Below are 20044 nucleotides of genomic sequence, written 5' to 3'. Positions count from 1 at the left end.
TTGAATTTGTGAAATGGGATAACTGCACAGCATTTAAAGGTTAATGTTATGATAAAATTAATCATATGCTGTGTGGTTTAAATCTGTTTTACTCTATGCTTTGTATTCCCAATTAGTAAAATGTGCTACTCCTACTTTTGCTTTCATGTTAGTGCCACAAAACGATCTACAAAATAGATTAAACAAGCCTTTTTCAATAGCTTATTCTAAAATTAACTAAAACACTCATAAATATATTATTAATTAATCAAATATCCCTGTCATATATTTTGCCATTAATTACATTTATTATATAACATTTAGTGAAATATCTTAAAATATCAGTGAAATAAAAGTGTTATCAGTCACTCAGTGACTATAACACATTTTAGAGTGAAAATTTCACTATTTCACTCTAAAATGTGTTATCGTCACTGTATAAAGTGTTATCTTCACTGTAAGAAAGCTGGAACTATTTTGCTGCTGGCATTTTTAAAATAAAGGTAAATTACCAAAAGTTATATAATAAATAGAAAATTTTATGTTTCTTGTCAAAGCGTAACTTGTGAGATATGATTGCAAATTTCACTCCACGAGATATAAATCATATTTGACAAAAAAACATGAAAAATCCTCAATTATTTTTATTGCAATTATTATTTTTTTCTTTAATAAAAAAATAAGTGCCCTGAAAATTGTGAAAATGCCCTAAAAGTCTTTAGTCTACCATGCAATGCCAAATGTCTAGGGGTAACACTATAGGTACACATATAAGGTTATCATAAATTATCAAATATCACATGGCTGTTTACAGTTTATAAAGTAAAACCAAATCTTGCCCTAAATCTTATACAGAAACTGTCTAAACTGGCACCTATGTAATCTGGATTTCTCTATAAAACAGCACAATCTCAAAGTTCTGTCTGGTGAAAATAGTTTAAGTGATATCTGTCTAATCCATGAAGTACTACACAAAATTATTTATTTTAGCGGGAATTTTTTTTTTGCTATTTAATGAAAATTAGTCAGTTCACAAGCATTTATTCTCGCGAATTCCCCATCCCTTCACCCGATAAAAAACCCTGAAGTGCCAGTAATAACATCAATAATTTTTACTTTTATTGTTTACAAAATACTGTACGCTTATGCAAGATGCTTAGGCTACCCTGTACGCTTTATTTTTCAATATCAAAGTTTCGTCAGCCTTTAATTTCACATGGAATTTATTTTCACAAATTTTATTCAAACACGAAAATAAATTCCACGCGAAACTAAAGTATTTTATAGTATCTGGGTGTATTAGGCATATTTTCTCAATACAACTTGAATCTGGTTGAGACAGAGGGTGCACTGTACAGATATATATTTGATTAAACATTGATTAGTATGGCAATCAAGAAATCTTTAAAAATCATGTTAAAATATTTTTAAAAACTGAGACAGAGAGATGACAATGATGCAATCATATAAACCCAAGAGTCATGGTTCTATGCAATATTTTAAAATACACGTATCGTTAGATTCAAGGTACGAGTATTTCACAATGGATGATTTCCAGGTAGAATTGTTTCACAAAACTCGAAATCCAATTCACCATGCTATGCAGGATTTCATTAAAATTGTAACAGTTAATATGTTTTTGGTTTAGCAAACCTACAACATGCCCCATCTCTTCAAGTACCATATTGTATTGCTTATAGGTCTTATTAGGTTTCTGTAAACTTATTCAATGGACCAGGACTTCTAGATTATGGTAGCCCCACACCCATGATATTCAATGTTGGGCTAGTAGATAACTACTATTGTCATGCCCGACGGCTAGTGAATTTATTTTCTTCAAATGTTGCAGTTAAGTCTATTTTGTAAATATGAATATCCTGTCCCCACCCTCATCTCCCAATGTTAGTGTTTTTAAGCTGTAGCTCCCTGTTTAGGTAACATATGTGATTCTTACTATTATTTATTAAAATTGTATACACTTAAAAGCAGGGTTAGTGAACTTTTTATCCTGGCTGGTAAATGTTTTAAATCACTGATCCCATGGCTAGTGGATGTTTATAACAATTCGAGAAGTCCTGCAAAGGGCACTACATTATATACAGGCTTTCTGCCAGAGGGTCAAATGGCGTCATACCCACATTTGTATTGTTTAAGTTAACCTTTTGACAAAATTAATTAATCTTATCATTACTGTATGAAATTCTTAACCCTAACCCTAAACTTAACCTATTTTCTTTTTGGAGGAGGACCCCCAAACCTACCACATGTTGACTGCGGTTGCATTCAATTCCATAGTGCCATACCCCAAAATTTCTTTCTAGCAGAAACACTGATATATTATATTATTAAATCTTGTTAAAAAACAATGTTATAGTCTCCAACTTGTATGAATCACTCATAAAAATAGTCTTTGGTTTTCGTATGTTTGTAACTTGCAGTAGAGCATTCAATGCTACACTTGTATCTTGTTATCAAGCAGGGGTGCAGAAATGGAAAATATTTCACTAGCCCTCCGGACCAGAACCAACTAAAATGTACTATAGTAGCCCATCCGTATTTCTACCAGTCCACCAGCCCATAGATCACAATATTATTGTGTAACAATATTATAAGATACACTTCAAATGTACTATAGTAGCCCATCAGTATTTCTACCAGTCCACCAGCCCATAGATCACAATATTATTGTTTAACAATATTATAATATACACTTCAAATGTACTATAGTAGCCCATCAGTATTTCTACCAGTCCACCAGCCCATAGATCACAATATTATTGTTTAACAATATTATAATATACACTTCAAATGTACTATAGTAGCCCATCCGTATTTCTACCAGTCCACCAGCCCATAGATCACAATATTATTGTTTAACAATATTATAATAGACACTTCAAATGATAAGATATAAATTTGACAAAAACATTATTAATAACACATGGATGGCCAAGTGATCAACATCACCAGATTGCCCGTCGGACTAGTAATTGTATTGTATAACTCGTTTACTCGCATATGTTGAGTGGGCGAGTACTTTCTGCAGCCCTGTCAAGACAAAAAGTGAAAAACAGTCTGTATTTAATTTTGTAATTGTATTATTTATAGGGAACCTACAGCAGAGCGGCCTATTCATTTAATTTTGTAATTGTATTATTTATAGGGAACCTACAGCAGAGCATTGGACTATTCATTTAATTTTGTAATTGTATTATTTATAGGGAACCTACAGCAGAGCATTGGACTATTCATTTAATTTTGTAATTGTATTATTTATAGGGAACCTACAGCAGAGCATTGGCCTATTCATTTAATTTTGTAATTGTATTATTTATAGGGAACCTACAGCAGAGCATTGGCCTATTCATTTAATTTTGTAATTGTATTATTTATAGGGAACCTACAGCAGAGCATTGGCCTATTCATTTAATTTTGTAATTGTATTATTTATAGGGAACCTACAGCAGAGCATTGGACTATTCATTTAATTTTGTTTGAAAGATGAAGTGATAGCTTGAGACCCAGAGTCATAATCAGAGCCAGTTTATCCTAGTGGCACATGTAGCACGTGCTACGGGCCCCGCGCTTCAGGGGGCCTACGGTGATGTGTAAACATTATTCTATGAATTAAATTAAATTAACATTTATAAAACATTACCATTTTTTCCTTCACATATACCCAAGTTTATTAATACAATAAGTACTTCATTTATTTCCCACAGGTCATTCCCCCCTCTCCATGAGGGGGTTGCAAAATATATATCCTGGGAAGGGGGCCTGCTTTTATTTGTGCTGCAGTACCCACGGATCCTTAAACCGGCTCTGGGCCCATGCTTATAAAATTTTGTATGTATGGCGTTGTCATGACATTACTGTCTCAGACTCTATTAGAGTCTCGAGTCTAGACTCAAAACGTTTTATAAGCACCAGAACTGGTCATAACTACACATAATTTGATTCAAAATCACAAAAATAGTCGGGATTTTCTTATTTTTGGAGATCTGTTTGTGGTAAAAATGTACAATAACACATTCGAGTCTATACATGTATACTCAATAAAAATAATTAAAGACCAATAGATATTTTCTTACCATTTGTTTTTTAAATATGTTAAAATGAAAATTAGATTCTTCTGTTATAGTATTGTTATAAACTAATGTGTAACGAATTCAAAGCACATTTTGCTAGTTTTCATATATTATGTAAATGCGCCAAAAAAAAAAAATCTACTGTCTATCATGGGCCAAATTTTACTAAAACAATATTTTGAATTCATCCGTTATCAAACCTTGCTAAAATAATCTGACAATAACAGAGAATTACAAACGTCTATTGGCCTTTAGTTAATTGTGTTGCGTATATTGAGTGATCATTCTATTTTGATTCAAAATCATTAAAACTCTCTGGGTTTTAAGATTCTTTTTGTTTTGTTTTTTGGTCTACAATGAAGGATTCAAATATGTACTAAAATCTCGTTAGAAAGACAAAGTCCTACTCTTATGGACGATGGCTCTTATTTGGATTGAAGATCATAAAAATAAATAGTCTGTATTATGCTATCAAAAACTTTCCACCCGATCATGACACAACCTCTGCCGTCAGAGTGTAATCGTCCGATATACTACTCTGACTACTGTTGTCCGGTGACAAATCCCTCCGCCCGCGGTGACCATGGAACGCAGATGTCTTAAACGTTGTCGACGTCAGGCACCCGTTAATGTCACTGGCTTTGTCCACATTCTCTGTTACACAGCTGGTTTGATCACCCGTGTGTCTGAGTGAGCTTTCTGAAGGAAAATCACATTCAAATTCACTTGGGCTTTGATTTAATGTCCGACCTTCACCTTGCACTTCATCACTTAATGTCCGACCTTCACCTTGCACTTCGTCACTTAATGTCCGACCTTCACCTTGCACTTCAGCACTTAATGTCTGACCTTCACCTTGCACTTTTCCACTTAATGTGTGACTTTCACCTTGAACATCAGCACTAACTGTCTGACCTTCCTCACTCAACGTCTGACCTTCACCTTGTATTTCTCCACTTAATGTCTGACCTTCACCGTGCACTTCTCCACTCAATGTCTGACCTTCACCTTGTATTTCTCCACTCAATGTCTGACCTTCACCTTGCACTTCTCCATTCAACGTCTGACCTTCACCTTGCACTTCTCCATTTAACGTCTCACCATCATTCTTACTGTGGTGTTTGTCCTCTCCCGACGAGATGTCGTCACCGTTGCTGCACGACGATGTCCTCGCACTTGAACCGGAACCGCCGTCACCGTTGTTGTCGAAGTGAATCTGCAGCGTTGCCTTGACGGCTTCCAGATCATTGAGTCTGCCCTCACTGAGGAGAGCCAACCGGTCATCCAACACCTCCAGACTATCTGCAGATGTCAGCTCCTTCAGCTGGTAGGCAGACAGGGTAGACAACTCGTCATTGATCCCTGTGTTTGATATGGAATTACGGATCCGAAAAAAGTCGTCGTCGCTGGCTAAAAATATGTCTTCATTGTCCTGCAGTTGTAACCGATGGTCTTTGCCATTGTTGGGGACCTGGAGATTGTCTGATTTAGTGCTACTGTACGTGTGGCCGGTGGTTTCCGATATGCCCTGATCGATGGAAGGAACACGAGTGATATCACATTTTGGGGTGGGACTGTTTGTCGAGCTGGACCCGGCCGTACTGCGCGTACTTTCCATGGCTGTCGACGTGCCGATGCTTTTTCCCGTACCACTGGTTGGGGTTAGGGTCCATGGCAGTGGAAAGTCACTGAAATAAAAAATATTTTCTAAATATACCGAACAACAAAAAAAAAGGAGCAAATATTTTAATCTACACACAGCTTCCCACCCCCTCACGTTTTTTTAAATTTTATAAACAGGCATTGACACTTGTAAACTGTTGGGTGCCCCCAAGCCCACTCAATATCAAATCCTGGCTACATACAATAGTCTTTGATTTACCAATCATACAAGAGAACATTACAACAAAGATGTATAAAGTTGATCTCTCTTGGTGTTCTGTCCAAGTGGTATAGGGGCACGTTCTTTTGATGTTCCATCATCTTGCTCATTTCACTTATATGCAGGTGTGATGCAGGGAAGGATTTGAAGGTCAATCTCCCACTGCTGAAGTAAATTTTCTTTAAAAAAACAAACAATTGACTTGACCCTCCCCCAGTTTCGACACCCCACCCCACCTCCGCATAATTTCTCACACTGTCTCACAACAGATGGAAGTGACAAACAAGTCACATCAAGTTCATGTACCTGAAAACTAGAACAGTGGAATGTAGTTAAAAATGAGAAGGGATCTTGGGGAGGGGAAGTGAAAGTTTGTTTTGTCTAACGACACCACTAGAGCACATTGATATATTAATCAGCTGCTATTGGATGTCAAACATTTTGTAATTTTGACATAGTCTTACAGATGAAACCTGCTACATTTTTTCCATTAGTAGCAAGTGATCTTTTACATGCACCATCTCACAGACGAGTTAGCACATACCATGGCCTTTGATATACCAGTCGTATTACACTGGCTGGGACAAAAAATAGCCTAATGGGCCCACTGACGGGAATCAACCCAGACCGACTGTGCATCAGCAAGTGCTGGGGGGGGGGGGGGGGGAGGGGGAGAGATCAAGGACGATTAGTGTGCTCGTGGGGAGGGGACATAACTTTCAATCAACACAGGAAAGAAAGAAAGAAAGATTTTTTTTATTTAACGACACACTCAACATATTTTTATTTAGTTATATGGCGTCAGACATATGGTTAAGGACCACACAGATATAGAGAGGAACGCCACTGTCTCCACTTCATGGCCTACTTTTTCAATTAGCAGCAAGGGATCTTTTATATGCACCGTCCCACAGACAGGATAGTACATACCATGGCCTTTGTTACACCAATTGTACTGGCTGGAACGAGAAATAGCCCAATGGGGCCACCGACAGGGATTGATCCTAAACCAACCACGCATCAATCGACTGCTTTACCACTGGGCTATATCCCGCCTCCTTAATCAACACAGGAAAGAGTGCTCATAAACAAACATTTAATATCTTATATAGAAACAACAGTACCATGACTATAACAAAAATAAAAGTTTGTTTTGTTTAACGACACCACTAGAGCACATTGATAAATTGATCAGCAGCTATTAGATGTCAAACATTTGGTAATTCTGACTTGTACATGTAGTCATCAGAGGAAACCCGCTACATTTGTTTTTAATGCAGCAAGGGATCTTTTATATGCACTTTTCCACAGACAGGAAAGCACACACCATGGCCTTTGACCAGTTGTGATGCACTGGTTGCAAAGATAAAAAGAAATAATCGGTTGAATGGATCCACCGAGGTGATTCGATCCTGCAACACAAGCACCTCAAGCGAACACTCAACCGACTAAGCTAAATCTCACCCCTACCTAATTAACCAGTGTTCGAGATTAACGGTATCCCGATATCCCGGGGATACCAGACTTCAAGAATCCAGTATCCCACTCAGTGTTCGAGATTAACGGTATCCCGATATCCCGGGGATACCAGACTTCAAGAATCCAGTACCCCACTCAGTGTTCGAGAATAACGGTATCCCGATATCCCGGGGATACCAGACTTCAAGAATACAGTACCTCACTCAGTGTTCGAGAATAACGGTATCCCGATATCCCGGGGATACCAGACTTCAAGAATCCAGTACCCCACTCAGTATTCGAGAATAACGGTATCCCGATATCCCGGGGATACGAGACTTCAAGAATCCAGTACCTCACTCAGTGTTCGAGAATAACGGTATCCCGATATCCCGGGGATACGAGACTTCAAGAATCCAGTACCCCACTCAGTATTCGAGAATAACGGTATCCCGATATCCCGGGGATACGAGACTTCAAGAATCCAGTACCCCACTCAGTGTTCGAGAATAATGGTATCCCGATATCCCAGGGATACCAGACTTCAAGAATCCAGTATCCCACTCAGTGTTCGAGAATAACGGTATCCCGATATCCCGGGATACCAGATTTTAATTTTGGATACCAGACTTCAAGAATTCAGTACCTCACTCAGTGTTCGAGAATAACGGTATCCCGATATCCCGGGGATACCAGACTTCAAGAATACAGTACCTCACTCAGTGTTCGAGAATAACGGTATCCCGATATCCCGGGGATACCAGACTTCAAGAATCCAGTACCCCACTCAGTATTCGAGAATAACGGTATCCCGATATCCCGGGGATACGAGACTTCAAGAATCCAGTACCTCACTCAGTGTTCGAGAATAACGGTATCCCGATATCCCGGGGATACGAGACTTCAAGAATCCAGTACCCCACTCAGTATTCGAGAATAACGGTATCCCGATATCCCGGGGATACGAGACTTCAAGAATCCAGTACCCCACTCAGTGTTCGAGAATAATGGTATCCCGATATCCCAGGGATACCAGACTTCAAGAATCCAGTATCCCACTCAGTGTTCGAGAATAACGGTATCCCGATATCCCGGGATACCAGATTTTAATTTTGGATACCAGACTTCAAGAATCCAGTACCCCACTCAGTGTTCGAGAATAACGGTATCCCGATATCCCGGGGATACCAGACTTCAAGAATCCAGTACCCCACTCAGTGTTCGAGAATAACGGTATCCCGATATCCCGGGGATACCAGACTTCAAGAATCCAGTATCCCACTCAGTGTTCGAGAATAACGGTATCCCGATATCCCGGAGATACCAGACTTCAAGAATCCAGTACCCCACTCAGTGTTCGAGATTAACGGTATCCCGATATCCCGGAATACCAGATTTTAATTTTGGATACCAGACTTCAAGAATCCAGTATCCCACTCAGTGTTCGAGAATAACGGTATCCCGATATCCCGGGATACCAGATTTTAATTTTGGATACCAGACTTCAAGAATCCAGTATCCCACTCAGTGTTCGAGATTAACGGTATCCCGATATCCCGGGGATGCCAGATTTTAATTTTGGATACCAGACTTCAAGAATCCAGTATCCCACTCAGTGTTCGAGATTAACGGTATCCCGATATCCCGGGGTACCAGATTTTAATTTTGGATACCAGACTTCAAGAATCCAGTATCCCACTCAGTGTTCGAGATTAACGGTATCCCGATATCCCGGGGTACCAGATTTTAATTTTGGATACCAGACTTCAAGAATCCAGTATCCCACTCAGTGTTCGAGATTAACGGTATCCCGATATCCCGGGGATACCAGATTTTAATTTTGGATACCAGACTTCAAGAATCCAGTATATCCCACTCAGTGTTCGAGAATAACGGTATCCCGATATCCCGGGATACCAGATTTTAATTTTGGATACCAGACTTCAAGAATCCAGTATCCCACTCAGTGTTCGAGATTAACGGTATCCCGATATCCCGGGGATACCAGATTTTAATTTTGGATACCAGACTTCAAGAATCCAGTATCCCACTCAGTGTTCGAGATTAACGGTATCCCGATATCCCGGGGATACCAGATTTTAATTTTGGATACCAGACTTCAAGAATCCAGTATCCCACTCAGTGTTCGAGATTAACGGTATCCCGATATCCCGGGGTACCAGATTTTAATTTTGGATACCAGACTTCAAGAATCCAGTATCAGTGTTCGAGATTAACGGTATCCCGATATCCCGGGATACCAGATTTTAATTTTGGATACCAGACTTCAAGAATCCAGTATCCCACTCAGTGTACGAGAATAACGGTATCCCGATATCCCGGGATACCAGATTTTAATTTTGGATACCAGACTTCAAGAATCCAGTATCCCACTCAGTGTTCGAGATTAACGGTATCCCGATATCGCGGGGTACCAGATTTTAATTTTGGATACCAGACTTCAAGAATCCAGTATCCCACTCAGTGTTCGAGATTAACGGTATCCCGATATCCCGAGGATACCAAATTTTAATTTTGGATACCAGACTTCAAGAATCCAGTACCCCACTCAGTGTTCAAGAATAATGGTATCCCGATATCCCGGGGTACCAGATTTTAATTTTGGATACCAGACTTCAAGAATCCAGTATCCCACTCAGTGTTCGAGATTAACGGTATCCCGATATCCCGGGGTACCAGATTTTAATTTTGGATACCAGACTTCAAGAATTCAGTATCCCACTCAGTGTTCGAGATTAACGGTATCCCGATATCCCGAGGATACCAAATTTTAATTTTGGATACCAGACTTCAAGAATCCAGTATCCCACTCAGTGTTCGAGAATAACGGAATCCTGATATCCTGGGGATACCAAATTTTAATTTTAGATACCACACTTCAAGAATCCAGTATCCCACTCAGTGTTCGAGAATAACGGTATCCCGATATCCCGGGGATACCAAATTTTAATTTTGGATACCAGACTTCAAGAATCCAGTATCCCACTCAGTGTTCGAGATTAACGGTATCCCAATATCCCGGGGATACCAAATTTTAATTTTGGATACCAGACTTCAAGAATCCAGTACCCCACTCAGTGTTCGAGAATAACGGTATCCCGATATCCCGGGGATACCAAATTTTAATTTTGGATACCAGACTTCAAGAATCCAGTATCCCATTGGGATACCATATAATGTTGTGTTTTTTAATCCTGAGTGTTTATTTCTTGTTGAAACAATGTAAGTCGTCATTTAAGGATGAAGTTAAGTAACAGTATTTTCGAGTTCGTACCCAGTCTAATGCTACACTGGAGCAATAGCGGCATAGCTATTGTTTTTGTTGGGATGTTTCCTTCCAGTCTTAAGTTTTCCTTAATTAGGCCTAGTAATTTCAAAGTCGATAAAAACACTGAAGAGGTAAGTAACCATTATAAAATGTTTTCAACCAATACAGCCTTTTGTTTTATTTATTAAAATTAAAATTGGCTTGCTTGCTATATTTGACTGTCAGGTAACCCTATCTAAAAGTGGGATACTAAATTCTCACATTGGATACCAGATTTTTTAATCTCGAACACTGTTAATAATTATATTTACTTACGTTTTTACACCTAGTCGTAACTCTAGGAGAGTCTTTAGGTTGGGCAAGGTCATTCTAAGGTCAGTGGTGCCAAGGCCGGCATAAAAACGAATCTACAAACAAGTGAAGTAAATACGGTACAATAAAGTATAGAAATCTCAACAAATAGTGACAGTGATGAACAGTAAGTAAAGCAACAAGAGGCAGCCAAAAGTATTGGTAGAAAAACTTAATTTACAAATAAAAACAGGAATAGGTTGACATCTGGCACACCAGTTTAATACCACATGGAACTATATCTAACATACATTCATTTCAACTTATTTTCGTGCTTATATTCAATTATGGTTCAAGCACGCTATCCTGGGCATGCACACACACACATCAGCTATCTTGGCTGTCTGTCCAGGACAGTGAGATAGTTGTTAGTTAGTGGTTAGTGGTTAGTGAGAGAGAAGAGGATGTAGTGGTCTTGCACCTACCCATTGAGTTGTTAAAACTCGCTCTGGGTGGGAGCCGGTACCGGACTGCAAACCCTGTACCTACCAGCCTTATGTTCGATGACTTAACCATAATACCACCGAGGCCGATTATCCAACATATGTTGAAGATGATTTAAATAGTGGCAAGCTGCTGTACAGTAATGACCTATATGCCAAATCCAAACAGTCCAATGAAATTAACACTACAAATACCATTTCTACTGATTATACACATGCAAGTCCAAGCTGATTCATAGTTGGAACAAATGGTTTGAATTTGTTTTTGAATCATGTTTTTTAAAATAAGTATTCTAATTCAATCTAAATACAATGCAAAATGTGATCAGCCGATTAAATCCACATGCAGCAGGAAAACCTGCCTTAATGTGTCATATATTATGGGGATTACCCAAGAGCCAATTTACATAGAGATTATTACACGAGCTTCTGTGTTGTACTGATTTTACAAAGCAAGTGTTAAGATTCTTGTATTGCCTGAATGACACGAGTTTCGTGCAATCAGAACGATTCACAAGCGATTGTAATAATTTCTTATTGTACACATTATCCATGATATTATTTTGATGAATAATAAGGACCATGTCAAAACGTTTCAAACATAACTAGAAAGAGATGACCGTGAAAATTACGTCATTTTGGTAAGTGATTACACAGAGCTAAGACTTGGGAAGCTGCATTAAGTTATGAGGTCGCTTCCCAAAATTATGTCATTCATTTTGCATGTGAAATCATTATGACACACGTGTGACATACTGGTTATATTTCTGTGTATATCTTGAACTATGTGGATAATAAATATCAATATGCTACCTCTCACTGTTTACTCAGACATACTTAATTTTTCAAATATCATCCTTCCTAGGTATTTTTAAAAAACAAAAACATTTTGAATAACTTTAATATGTATTTGTTACAAAAATATACAAATAATAAACATGACATTATTTACCTGACTAATATTTTTGTTGAGCAAGAAAACACCATAATTGAACTGAAATTTCTCTTTGCCTTTACTGTACAGTGGGAATCTGAAAAACAAATGATACGTACTATTAGTACGTTCTCTTGATTTTTTGATTTTTTTTAATCGGCTATTTCACTGAAATCTTACCACAGGTTTCAAACATTTGTATCCATGGGTGTCCGCAGGAATGTTTCTGACACAGGGGGTGGGGGTGGGGGTGGGGGTGGCGGAGGGGGGTGGGGAGACAGGATAGACAGGGTTCAATAAATAGGAATACTGATGGCCTTATTCGTTGAGTTGTTGTCACATACATATTTGTTTCCCATTGTCATTCTGTTGTCATCGAACATTTTCAAACAATACTGAAATGTACATGTTTGCCAAGATGTGGTTGATGGAAGTGTGAAACCAGGATTTATTGCTGGGGACCATTTACATGCAGCACCTTAAATGGATATCATTCAAGGATTGTCTGTTATTTCTTTTACATTCATTCGGGTATAAAAATAATTAAAAAATCTGTAAGCCATTCTCACATAAGTTTGCGGATGTTTTGTTTGTTTGTTCATACCCAAATGAATGTAAAAGAACTAACAGATAATACTTATAATTATTACCCATATTGTTAAAAATATCTTGGTACATATCAAAGTGATATGCTCCACTAGAAGGCCAAGTGGAACATAACCTTCGAAGACACACAGTGATGTCATCAATTGGCGCTCTACAACCTTATAGGAACGTCAACGAAACGAGATGAGTGATATAAATTAAGATTGATTATGGGTAATAAATAGGATATTAAACTCAGTAACATTTCCTATCACGTTTACTATGTCCCTTGTGAATCATTTCATTGTCACTTGTTAACAGTGAAAATTATTTCACTTGGGACATAAACATGATATGAAATGGAAGCTCGTTTAATATCCTATAACTACCTCTCTGTAGTAAATATAAAATCTGTCCTAGTTCTTAACAAGATGACTTCAATTCTTACTCTCTGTCTTTGTCTGTGAGCTTCACATGAATGTGATCTTTGATCAGCGCCCGCGATCCACGGGCCTCCATTGTATACCGCAGCGGGAAGTCGAGAAACTGAGAAATCATCATCGTCATGTGACACGTCGACCCCAAGGCAACCGCTATTGTAGTTTCATCACAACCTGTTGAAGGGAAGAAACAAAATCAAAATTAACAGTAATACTGCGGAATTATGTCTCCCCTACTGGTACCAAAAACATTTTGGTGGACTAAAAAAAACCCTTAAAATGTAAATGAAATATCAAAAAAGTTAGGATGTAAATATACCAAGAAAGTCTTTTGGATTTTTAAAAAAAATAAAAATAAATAAATATGAAAGCAAAATACCTTGAAATTCTTCTGAATTGGGAAGTCTGACTCCACAGATAAAAAAACGTTTCTTGGAATTCTGAAAAAACAATATTTCACAGTATAAAGGATATTTCATGTTTTTTTGTCAAATATGATTTATATCTCATCGAGTGAAGTTTGCAATCATATCTTACAAGTTGCGCTTGCGTGACAAGTGTGATATGATTGCAAACTTAACTTGATGACATATAACTTAACTTGATGACATATAACTTAACTCGATGACATATAAATCATATTTGACAAAAAACATAAAATTTCTATTTATTATATAACTTTTGGCAATTTACCTTTATTTTTAAAATGCCAGCAGTAAAATAGTTCCAGGTTTCTTACAGTGAAGATAACACTTTCTACAGTGACGATAACACATTTTAGAGTGAAATAGTGAAATATTCACTCTAAAATGTTATCATCACCGAGTGACTGATAACACTTTTATTTCACTGATATTTTCAGATATTTCACTAAATGTTATATAATATATGTTATATATATATGAATATTGCACATCTCAGAGTAATATTTTTTAACCTATTAAATGCAATGACCTCTGTTAAAAAGCAATGTAATATATTTTCATATATTACAGGTTTTTTTTTCAATTAAGTTGCATATTACTGACTACTTATTGTTTAAATTATCAATTATACAGGTAGCAAATCTACAGACCAGGGGCCTAATTCACAAAGTTCTCTAAGGCTCTGTTAGACAACAAAGTGTCCTCTTCGCAAGTCTTTTAGCACTTGACAGCGAGATCGCAAAGTTGCGAGAGTTTAGTGAATTAGGCCTCAGTTGTTTTGCTATGTTGTTTATTGCATGAGTTTATAGTGCGCACAAATATTATAAGAGACTACATATAATTCTAGGAGCCAGATGGCGCCTACTGCTGTTTTTCATACAGATAGCATAAAATATTTTTGTCGCTGAATGAAATAAAATGGTCGCATGTGCGAAGAAATTGGTCACAACGTAGAGCGTTGACTTTGATAAAAAATAGGCGAAGTGAGCATTTCTCGGTACGATTAGCAAATTTCCAAAATTATAGCCTTGGTTCAAATACATGTAGTAATATTACGTAATAATACTACTACTTCCAGTAATAAAACTTAAGCAAAAAAGTTGAATGTGTTCATTACAAATGTGAAATTATTAACTAATTGATAATTAATGTGTTATTATGTTAAAATTAAAGTAATAATTAGTATTTTTCTGGCATCAGTGAAAGGAATGTGGCCGAAAATTGACAACGCTTGACTGGTCACTACAAACGAAGCGAAATGCGTTGATGTGCAGTTTAGTGCCAAAGAAAAAACACGGATCGACAAGGTGCAAAGTGAGCTATGACACCAAACAAACCGGTGTCTTGACAATGTGTTTTTGGTGATATCATTTTTGAAGTGTGATTAGTTCCAAAATATTACGGTGACTTCGACTTCTCACTACTGCTAATAACTATATCAGTTGAGACGACTTTCGGCAAAAAAAATCCCGTCAATTTCACCGGCTAGAAGACGGCCTGGGTACACCTACCTCTGTAATGGGGTAAATGTAACCTACCTCTGTAATGGGGTAAATATAAGAGCCTGGGTACACCTACCTCTGTAATGGGGTAAATGTAAGGGCCTGGATACACCTACCTCTGTAATGGGGTAAATGTAAGGGCCTGGGTACACCTACCTCTGTAATGGGATAAATGTAAGGGCCTGGGTACACCTACCTCTGTAATGGGGTAAATGTAAGGGCCTGGGTACACCTACCTCTGTAATGGGATAAATGTAAGGGCCTGGGTATACCTACCTCTGTAATGGGGTAAATGTAAGTGCCTGGGTACACCTACCTCTGTAATGGGGTAAATGTAAGGGTCTGGGTACACCTACCTCTGTAATGCGGTAAATGTAAGGGCCTGGGTACACCTACCTCTGTAATGGGATAAATGTAAGGGCCTGGGTACACCTACCTCTGTAATGGGGTAAATGTAACCTACCTCTGTAATGGGGTAAATGTAAGGGCCTGGGTACACCTACCTCTGTAATGGGGTAAATGTAACCTACCTCTGTAATGGAGTAAATGTAAGGGGGTGGGTACGCCTACCTCTGTAATGGGGTAAATGTAAGGGCCTGGGTACACCTACCTCTGTAATGGGGTAAATGTAAGGGCCTGGGTAAACCTACCTCTGTAATGGGGTAAATGTAAAGGCCTGGGTAAACCTACCTCTGTAATGGGATAAATGTAAGGGCCTGGGTACACCTACCTCGGTAATGGAGTAAATGTAAGGGGGTGGGTACACCTACCTCTGTAATGGGGTAAATGTAAGGGGGTGGGTACACCTACCTCTGTAATGGGGTAACTGTAAGGGCCTGGGTACACCTACCTCTGTAATGGAGGTAAATGTAAGGGCCTGGGTACACCTACCTCTGTAATGGGGTAAATGTAAGGGCCTGGATACACCTACCTCTGTAATGGGGTAAATGTAAGGGCCTGGGTAAACCTACCTCTGTAATGGGGTAAATGTAAAGTCCTGGGTAAACCTACCTCTGTAATGGGATAAATGTAAGGGCCTGGGTACACCTACCTCGGTAATGGGGTAAATGTAAAGGCCTGGGTACACCTACCTCTGTAATGGGGTAAATGCAAGGGCCTGGGTACACCTACCTCTGTAATGGGGTAAATGTAAGGGCCTGGGTACACCTACCTCTGTAATGGGGTAACTGTAAGTGCCTGGGTACACCTACCTCTGTAATGGGGTAAATGTAACCTACCTCTGTAATGGGGTAAATGTAAGTGGGTGGGTACACCTACCTCTGTATTGGGGTAAATGTAAGGGCCTGGGTACACCTACCTCTGTAATGGGGTAAATGTAACCTACCTCTGTAATGGGGTAAATGTAAGGGCCTGGGTACACCTACCTCTGTAATGGGGTAAATGTAACCTACCTCTGTAATGGGGTAAATGTAAGTGGCTGGGTACACCTACCTCTGTAATGGGGTAAATGTAACCTACCTCTGTAATGGGGTAAATGTAAGGGCCTGGGTACACCTACCTCTGTAATGGGGTAAAAATGTACACCTACCTCTGTAATGGGGTAAATGTAAGGGCCTGGGTACACCTACCTCTGTAATGGGGTAAATGTAACCTACCTCTGTAATGGGGTAAATGTAAGGGCCTGGGTACACCTACCTCTGTAATGGGGTAAATGTAAGGGCCTGGGTACACCTACCTCTGTAATGGGGTAAATGTAAGGGCCTGGGTACACCTACCTCTGTAATGGGGTAAGTGTAACCTACCTCTGTAATGGGGTAAATGTAAAGGCCTGGGTAAACCTACCTCTGTAATGGGGTAAATGTAAGGGCCTGGGTAAACCTACCTCTGTAGTGGGATAACTGTAAGGGCCTGGGTACACCTACCTCTGTAGTGGGGTAAATGTAAGGGCCTGGGTACACCTACCTCTGTAGTGGGGTAAATGTAAGGGCCTGGGTACACCTACCTCTGTAATGGGTTAAATGTAAGGGCCTGGGTACACCTACCTCTGTAATGGGGTAAATGTAAGGGGGTGGGTACACCTACCTCTGTAATGGGGTAAATGCAAGGGCCTGGGTACACCTACATCTGTAATGGGGTAAATGTAAGGGCCTGGGTAAACCTACCTCTGTAATGGGGTAAATGTAAGGGCCTGGGTACACCTACCTCTGTAATGGGGTAAATGTAAGGGTCTGGGTACACCTACCTCTGTAATGGGGTAAATGTAAGGGCCTGGGTACACCTACCTCTGTAATGGGATAAATGTAAGGGCCTGGGTACACCTACCTCTGTAATGGGGTAAATGTAAGGGCCTGGGTACACCTACCTCTGTAATGGGATAAATGTAAGGGCCTGGGTACACCTACCTCTGTAATGGGGTAAATGTAAGGGCCTGGGTACACCTACCTCTGTAATGGGGTAAATGTAAGGGCCTGGGTACACCTACCTCTGTAATGGGGTAAGGGTCTGGGTAACCTACCTCTGTAATGGGGTAAATGTAAGGGCCTGGGTACACCTACCTCTGTAATGGGTAAATGTAAGGGCCTGGGTACACCTACCTCTGTAATGGGGTAAATGTAAGGGCCTGGGTACACCTACCTCTGTAATGGGGTAAATGTAAGGGCCTGGGTAAACCTACATGTAATGGGGTAAATGTAAGGGCCTGGGTACACCTACCTCTGTAATGGGATAAATGTAAGGGCCTGGGTACACCTACCTCTGTAATGGGGTAAATGTAAGGGCCTGGGTACACCTACCTCTGTAATGGGGTAAATGTAAGGGCCTGGGTAACCTACCTCTGTAATGGGGTAAATGTAAGGGCCTGGGTACACCTACCTCTGTAATGGGATAAATGTAAGGGCCTGGGTACACCTACCTCTGTAATGGGGTAAATGTAAGGGCCTGGGTACACCTACCTCTGTAATGGGGGTAAATGTAAGGGCCTGGGTACACATACCTCTGTAATGGGGTAAATGTAACCTACCTCTGTAATGGGGTAAATGTAAGGGCCTGGGTACACCTACCTCTGTAATGGGGTAAATGTAAGGGCCTGGGTACACCTACCTCTGTAATGGGATAAATGTAAGGGCCTGGGTAAACCTACCTCTGTAATGGGATAAATGTAAGGGCCTGGGTACACCTACCTCTGTAATGGGATAAATGTAAGGGCCTGGGTACACCTACCTCTGTAATGGGATAAATGTAACGGCCTGGGTACACCTACCTCTGTAATGGGGTAAATGTAAGGGCCTTGGTACACCTACCTCTGTAATGGGGTAAATGTAACCTACCTCTGTAATGGGGTAAATGTAAGGGCCTGGGTACACATACCGCTGTAATGGGTAAATGTAACCTACCTCTGTAATGGGGTAAATGTAAGGGCCTGGGTACACCTACCTCTGTAATGGGGTAAATGTAACCTACCTCTGTAATGGGGTAAATGTAAGGGCCTGGGTACACCTACCTCTGTAATGGGGTAAATGTAAGGCCTGGGTACACCTACCTCTGTAATGGGGTAAATGTAAGGGCCTGGGTACACCTACCTCTGTAATGGGGTAAATGTAACCTACCTCTGTAATGGGGTAAATGTAAGGGCCTGGGTACACCTACCTCTGTAATGGGGTAAATGTAACCTACCTCTGTAATGGGGTAAATGTAAGGGCCTGGGTACACCTACCTCTGTAATGGGGTAAATGTAAGGGCCTGGGTACACCTACCTCTGTAATGGGGTAAATGTAAGGGTCTGGGTACACCTACCTCTTTAATGGGGTAAATGTAAAGGCCTGGGTAAACCTACCTCTGTAATGGGGTAACTTTAAGGGCCTGAGTACACCTACCTCTGTAATGGGGTAAATGTAAGGGCCTGGGTACACCTACCTCTGTAATGGGATAAATGTAAGGGCCTGGGTAAACCTACCTCTGTAATGGGATAAATGTAAGGGCCTGGGTACACCTACCTCTGTAATGGGGTAAATGTAAGGGTCTGGGTACACCTACCTCTGTAATGAGGTAAATGTAAAGGCCTGGGTAAACCTACCTCTGTAATGGGGTAACTGTAAGGGTCTGGGTACACCTACCTCTGTAATGGGATAAATGTAAGGGCCTGGGTACACCTACCTCTGTAATGGGATAAATGTAAGGGCCTGGGTACACCTACCTCTGTAATGGGGTAAATGTAAGGGCATGGGTACACCTACCTCTGTAATGGGATAAATGTAAGGGCCTGGGTACACCTACCTCTGTAATGGGATAAATGTAAGGGCCTGGGTACACCTACCTCTGTAATGGGGTAAATGTAAGGGCCTGGGTACACCTACCTCTGTAATGGGATAAATGTAAGGGCCTGGGTACACCTACCTCTGTAATGGGATAAATGTAAGGGCCTGGGTACATCTACCTCTGTAATGGGGTAAATGTAAGGGCCTGGGTACACCTACCTCTGTAATGGGATAAATGTAAGGGCCTGGGTACACCTATCTCTGTAATGGGGTAAATGTAACCTACCTCTGTAATGGGGTAAATGTAAGGGCCTGGGTACACCTACCTCTCTAACGGGGTAAATGTAACCTACCTCTATAATGGGGTAAATGTAAGGGCCTGGGTACACCTACCTCTGTAATGGGGTAAATGTAAGAGCCTGGGTACACCTACCTCTGTAACGGGGTAAATGTA

At 39.9% G+C, this 20044-nt stretch overlaps 1 protein-coding gene across 2 annotated transcripts in view; it reads right to left on the bottom strand.

The window, feature by feature from the left end:
• Nucleotides 1–562: 562 nt before the first annotated feature.
• Nucleotides 563–20044, bottom strand: part of LOC121369804 (UV radiation resistance-associated protein-like) — a 46328-nt gene continuing 26846 nt past the window's right edge. Inside the window, exons 12-17 of one of the 2 annotated variants that reach the window (XR_005957654.1) lie at nt 13829–13889; nt 13458–13623; nt 12443–12521; nt 11012–11103; nt 2907–5755; nt 563–2873 (exon numbers count right to left, since the gene is read on the bottom strand). Coding sequence is in view for 1 of the 2 variants with exons in the window: in XM_041494881.1 (XP_041350815.1) it covers nt 4558–5755; nt 11012–11103; nt 12443–12521; nt 13458–13623; nt 13829–13889 (1596 nt within the window). In the remaining variant the exon portion in view is untranslated. Of the gene's footprint in view, nt 5756–11011; nt 11104–12442; nt 12522–13457; nt 13624–13828; nt 13890–20044 lie in introns of both variants that reach the window. The other variant, XM_041494881.1, reaches the window with a different exon arrangement.

The sequence above is a fragment of the Gigantopelta aegis genome, chromosome 1 (assembly GCF_016097555.1).
Source record: "Gigantopelta aegis isolate Gae_Host chromosome 1, Gae_host_genome, whole genome shotgun sequence".
NCBI lineage: Eukaryota > Metazoa > Mollusca > Gastropoda > Neomphalida > Peltospiridae > Gigantopelta > Gigantopelta aegis.
The sequence above is the reverse complement of the archived record's forward strand: the minus strand, read 5'-3'. Positions and strand labels throughout refer to the sequence as shown.